This window comes from Euprymna scolopes, chromosome 18 (assembly GCF_053919585.1).
Source record: "Euprymna scolopes isolate OS-2025 chromosome 18, ASM5391958v1, whole genome shotgun sequence".
Classification (NCBI taxonomy): domain Eukaryota; kingdom Metazoa; phylum Mollusca; class Cephalopoda; order Sepiida; family Sepiolidae; genus Euprymna; species Euprymna scolopes.
Window position 1 is genome coordinate 129,509,246 of NC_136499.1, and position 5,971 is coordinate 129,515,216.

Consider the following 5,971-nt stretch of genomic DNA (forward strand, 5'->3'; position numbering starts at 1 on the left):
ATAATAATAGAGATAGCGTTAAGAGATAAAATTTTAGATATAAAAAATGTTTTGTTATAAAATTTCGTTTTTTTTTTTTAATTTTTAATTTACAAAACTCTGTTCATATTTTAGTTAGCACTTATTAACTGGTGACCCTCCTTCACATCAACATAATTTTTATACCCAATTTGTAATAAATATCGGTTAGGGTTCATAGCAATACCCAAAGATGCTATCGTGGTTTAAAATGACCCTATTACAGTCAGGGGGTTACCGCCCCAGAACCACTCCTTTTCTGAAAGTAGAGGGTAATGTTTGAAAGGGTGACCTACATAGATCGAACAGATACTACAGTTTGGTCCTGTATTTATTATTGTTTTTGTTTTGTTTTGTTTTTTTGTTTGCTTTTTTGGCGTTTGTGCAGTTTAATCAAGACATTAAAAAATGAAAATATCGAAAAAAAAAAAAAAAAATGTTATATTGTACGCATCCGTTTTGAACTGAAGATCTCCGAAAAAAAAATTTCACTTAATTTGATCGAGTAGTTTTGTTTTTTATTTTACAGCGGAAAAACACGTTTTTATAGGAGTGCGTTGAAGGCAGTCATCTTTGAATTTTTCTTAATTTTTGTTTGGAGTTTAGAAGCGCCATGGGAGATAACTCCATGTAAAGCACCGACACTCCCTCCCCAGTTTAATACTAGCTTTTCTTCCTAAAAATCGAACCTTTTTCTCGGTATCATAACAAATTGTTTTTTCGCTGTAAAACAAAAACTATTTGATGGAATTAAGTGAAATCTTTTTTTCGGAGAACTTCATTCCATAATGGATACGTACAATTTAAACTGTTTTCGATATTTTCATTTTTTTTAATATCTTGATTAAACTGTACAAGTACCGTTTTTCTTTTTTTTTTTTTTGCTGTTTTTTTTTTTTTTAACATTTAATAAGAAAAGTGCGATAAAGCAATAAAGACCTCCACCTGCGTCTCTAAAACCGAGACCGGGTTACACCTCAGATGGCATACACTAAATCTATGCTCATCCCGAAAAGGAGAGTGCAATGCCTAGAAGGGTCGTCTACTAAGATAGAACAGATACTGCACTTTGATTTTAGATTGGACAATACCTGTTTTCTGCATGGAATAAGAAAGAAAAATATGAAACAAGCGCAAACAAAAGGAGACATTGAAAACGAGACCGGGGTTGCCAAGGGGCGTAACTCTGTCAGTCTTGTTTGCGGTGACGTGGTAAATGGTCGACGACGGGCACGTCAAGATGGCGGAACTCTTAAATAATAAGTTATTGGATCAGAAAACTTTACGAGAGAAACTAAGTTTATGGGATGCGAATGTCGAACCGAAAGCTCAGCTAACCGACCGACAAAAGGACATTCTTATAGAAGTGTCAAGTCAAGCCCTACGTAGACCTCTACCGATCGAGGTAGGCGGTTAAAACATTGTTTACTTAATTTGGTTTAGAAAAAAAAATCACCTTAAAAACAAATTATTTAATAAATATGTTACGATTTGTTTATTTATTTTTACATATTTTGAAATAAGTGTTTATTGTTTTCGTTAATTTTTTTGCGTATTTAAATCACCTTTTTAGACATAAATGGTTCGACTTTTAAACTTATGATTTGGGCGAGGTTCCTAATTTATAATTTGTTCTAATTGTTGTTTTTTTTTCCGCGTTTAAATCCAGTTTACGTTTATTTTTTTTCGATTTTCGGGGGATTTAGAAGAGAAGCCAACAAAAAGGACAAAAAAAAATTAATTATACAACAAGTAAATGTTACCAAAGGCAAGATAAGTTATTCTACCTACCGAGTAAGTTTTGTGTGTTTTGACGTATTTTAAAGCGTTTATTCAATTCGAAAAACAAGCTGTGCCGAGTTTGGTCTATGAGAACAACATGCCGTCTTCGGGGTGTCATTAATGACGCAAAAGTTTAAAAAATAAACAAAATACTGAGAGAAATCCACCCGATAAGTGTCATCGTGACTGCTTTAAAATACGTTAAAATACATAAAACTTATTCAGGTAGTTAGAAGAGTAACTTATTTTGCCTTTGGTAACATTTAGTTGCTGCAATGCAGCAATGCTGCATATGTGTTTTGTTTACTCCGGTTTTTTTTGTTTGTGTTTTCGTCGGTTGGTTTCTCTATTAAATCCTCAGATTTTCTGTTTTCTCGTTAAATACCAACTATAAGTTAGGAGTATTCGAGTCTGTTTTCAACAAATATCACATTTCAAATTATTGCCGACACGTGTTTTATGATACAGTGTAACCCGGATATAAGAAAAACGGATATTTTCTCTGGTCCCAAATTAGAGTCTGTGTTAATGTACAGTGTGACCGACCCGAATATAAGAAAGCTGCAGGGTCCGTGTAATAAGTCTCTTATATCCGGGTTACACTGTATTAATCCCATTATTATCCAATGTATTTCCTTTTGTTTTCACTGGTAGCCATGTTTGTTTTTGCACACGCAGTGTCAATACACCTAAAAAGTAACATTTTTAAAGGCAAATCATTAAGTTGGTACTCTAGTGCACATTGGCCGTTTGGGTTTGTTTTACAATAGACCGAAAACCGAAAAAAATATTTAAAAAAAATATATAACAAAGAAATGCAGATACCTGGATCCGTTTTTATTGTTAATTATAATTATGTATTAAAATTGATTTACAAATTTACCTTTACAAATAATTAAATAAAACCTTTTTGGTAATCGTGAAGAAAGAGAGAGCCTGTTTCCTCTGTTTGCCTATAGGTGGCGTTAATGTCTGTCCACCCAGTTACGGAAGCACAAAATGTATATAATGGCACCGTTGAAATAAAAATAAATGTTTAATTTTAAACATGTTTTTTTTGTTTGTTTGTTTGTTTTTTTGCAAACATATTTAAGTTTGTTTGTTTTTTGTTTGTTTTTTTTTTTCAAACATATTTACGTTTTTTTTGTTTTTGTTTTTTCAAACATTTACGTTTTGTTGCTGGTTTATTTTCAAACATTTACTTTTTTTTTACGTTTTTTTTTACGTTTTTTTTTACGTTTTTTTTTTTTTTTTTTTTTTTTTTTTGCAGGCATAAACTAAATATTTTTGAAATATTTTTCTTTTAGAAAAGTTTGCTTATGCACTTATTGTACCGCGCTATTTTTTGATAGTAGTTTCAAGTAAGATTCAGGTTTTACAATATCCTTTTTCAAATATATATATAAATACTCGCGGAAAAGGTAAAATAAAAAAATTAAGAAAAAAGGGGTGGGGTCCATAAAAAAATGATAAAAGAAAAAACGTTGATTTTGTTATTATAAGAACGTAAAAAATACTCGTGGAAAAACGGTTGTACCCATAAATATGTTTAAAAGAAAAATATAGCAAAAACATTTAATTTATGCTTGCCAAAAAAAAAAAAAAATTAAAATTAAAACAAAAAAAAACGTAAATGTTTGAAAACAAACCAGCAACAAAACGTAAATGTTTGGAAAAATAAAACTTAAATGTTTGCAAAAACAAAAAAAACGTAAATACATTTGAAAAAAACAAAAAACTTAAATATGTTTGTAAAAAAAACAACAAAAAAACATGTTTAAAATTAAAATATAACAAAAACATTTATTTTTATTTCAACGGTGCCATTATATACATTTTGTGCTTCCGTAACTGGGTGGACAGACATTAACGCCACCTATAGGCAAACAGAGGAAACAGGCTCTCTCTTTCTTCATGATTACCACCTTTTTTATAATAGGAATGTTGGGTTTATTTTACAATAGACTTTAAAACGTTTATTCAGTTCGAAAAACAAGTAGTGTCGAACATCACGCGAGAATAAGGAAAAAATGACTGCCACAAGAGGGTCATATCTTTTTAGTCTCAATAATGACTTAAAAATAAAACAAATTACGGGTAGAAATCAACCCAATAAAAGTCACTGACCATGCTGAAATAAAAACATTATACTCCTATAAAATCGTTTTTCCTTTGTGTGTATTGATATTCATATTAAAAAAATCTCTTTTCTAATTATTTAAAAAGAAAATACAATTTTCTTATATCTTGGTTGTGGAATTGCATTCACTAGCAAACAAACTGGCTACTTTGCATATTCTTTTAAACAATTTAATTTCCTATTAGTTGCTTCGGTTTTTTAATGGGATAATCATCTGTAGTTAACTATTACGTGTAATTGTATTCATGCAGATATTCTACATGATTTATACTTGCATAATATTTGAACAAAAAAGTTTATAGTAAACACAAAATTGTTTCCATATATATATATATGTATGCGTATATATTTTTTGTTTAACAAATTTTGCCTACCAAACTCCTCCTAGAGTTTTTGGTCTACAGACATCAAACTTCATATATAAGGTATTTGAATCCATGCGAAACTTTATATTTCGGTTTTAGCCCGGAAAAATAAGTGCAAAAGTGTGAAAATTTAAAAAAAATGAAATTTGCCAGGTGAAGGTCGAACGCCACCATTACGAACGCATAATGTAGTAGCTATTGGTTCATTTTTTAATTTTTAGCCTTGCGGTGAACATGTTTTCATAGCCCAGTCATTGACGGCAGAGGCAAAATAAATCGTGAGCTGAAGGTTTTGGTTTCGATTCTCCGTGCTGACACATGAGTCTTTTTTTTTTTTTTAAATACTTTTTAAATCATTACTATATATTGCATCCAATCTGTCTATCTATCTATTTATATATATATATCAAAGTGAAAATGTCTGTCTCTCTTTTCTCTATGGTAGTTAAGGAAGACTATTATACAGAAAGGCATTATTTTACATATTCACACTTTTTAATAAATACATATGCACATAACCTTATGAACAGTACATAGGACCTGAGCAAAGCCGGGTGGAACTGCTAGTATATCTATAAAAGTGAAAGTGTCTATCTGTTTGTCTTTGTACATTTCCCTATGCAATAACTCTGTCAATTTTCAGTCTACAGACTCTAAATTTGATATACAGGGTACTGAGATTTGAGAAAATCTTTGTAATCCGTTTTCGGCCAGAAATTTGGCTGTTAAGGGGTCAAAATTCAACGATTTGACGTTTGAGAACTCTACCAAACTCCTCTGCCAATTTTTGGTATAAACAATTGAAATTTTAGATATAGGTTCATTGGACATGAATCTAACTTAATAACTTGATTTTGCGCCCAAAACAGTAAAAGTTAAGGGGTCATAATAATAGGGGTCAAATTTTAAAAAAATTGACTGCCTTTTTTTGTTTTGTTTTTCTCAACATACACCTCCAAACATCTGGGCAATGGCAGGCTGAAATGCTAGTTATTTAGAAAGCTATTCTTAAATGAAGAAGAAGGTTCTTTGTTAACTATTTTGTACTTTTACCTAACAATTTAATAAATAAATAAACTTGGGAAATTGGAACTCTCGTTGGAAGTTATATTACTGATGAAGTTCAATATCAGGAAAAGGATCTGACCAAACACCGTTTACTGCTAACTGTGAATCTGGTATCATTCTGGTTTGCCAATATTTATGAAATTTTCAGTGCTTTTGTTTTGTTTTTCTTTGTTTATCTTTTTTCTCCAATTCGCAATTATAACTGTTTTGTTGTGAAAGAAAACTAGTTATTATTAGCAGAAATATCCAACGTTGAATGATGGTCAACGAATGTTTCACACTCCCATATCAAAATCAGTGAAATCATCCATTTTTTCAATCAAATCGATCAATTGCCTTCTCTAGTTGGGGACTCATTGTGGTGCACTGGGAGGACGTTTCACATGCCTCTTCACAGTAACTTGGTCTACAATACATTGTAGTCTACATTGCACTGTAGAGAAACTACTGTTGATTTTATAAAATTATTTTTTATATATAATGGCTTGAATTAAAGTTTAAGATGAAAAAGTCAAGTAAAGGTTCAATTGTACTCTAAACAGAAACATTCATTTCGAATGCCCTGCCCCTATCATATCAAAGAACCTACTGTTGATTT

General features: G+C 30.9%; 1 protein-coding gene across 2 annotated transcripts in view; it reads left to right on the plus strand.

Annotated features, from left to right (window-relative positions):
• The first annotated feature begins 926 nt into the window (after positions 1-926).
• LOC145297823 (conserved oligomeric Golgi complex subunit 3-like) overlaps positions 927-5,971 on the plus strand; it is a 153,899-nt gene continuing 148,854 nt past the window's right edge. For both annotated transcript variants that reach the window (XM_080144145.1, XM_080144147.1), the window contains exon 1: positions 927-1,423. In XM_080144145.1, the coding sequence (XP_080000271.1) occupies positions 1,235-1,423 (189 nt within the window). In that variant the 5' untranslated portion in view covers positions 927-1,234. The remainder of the gene's footprint in view (positions 1,424-5,971) is intronic.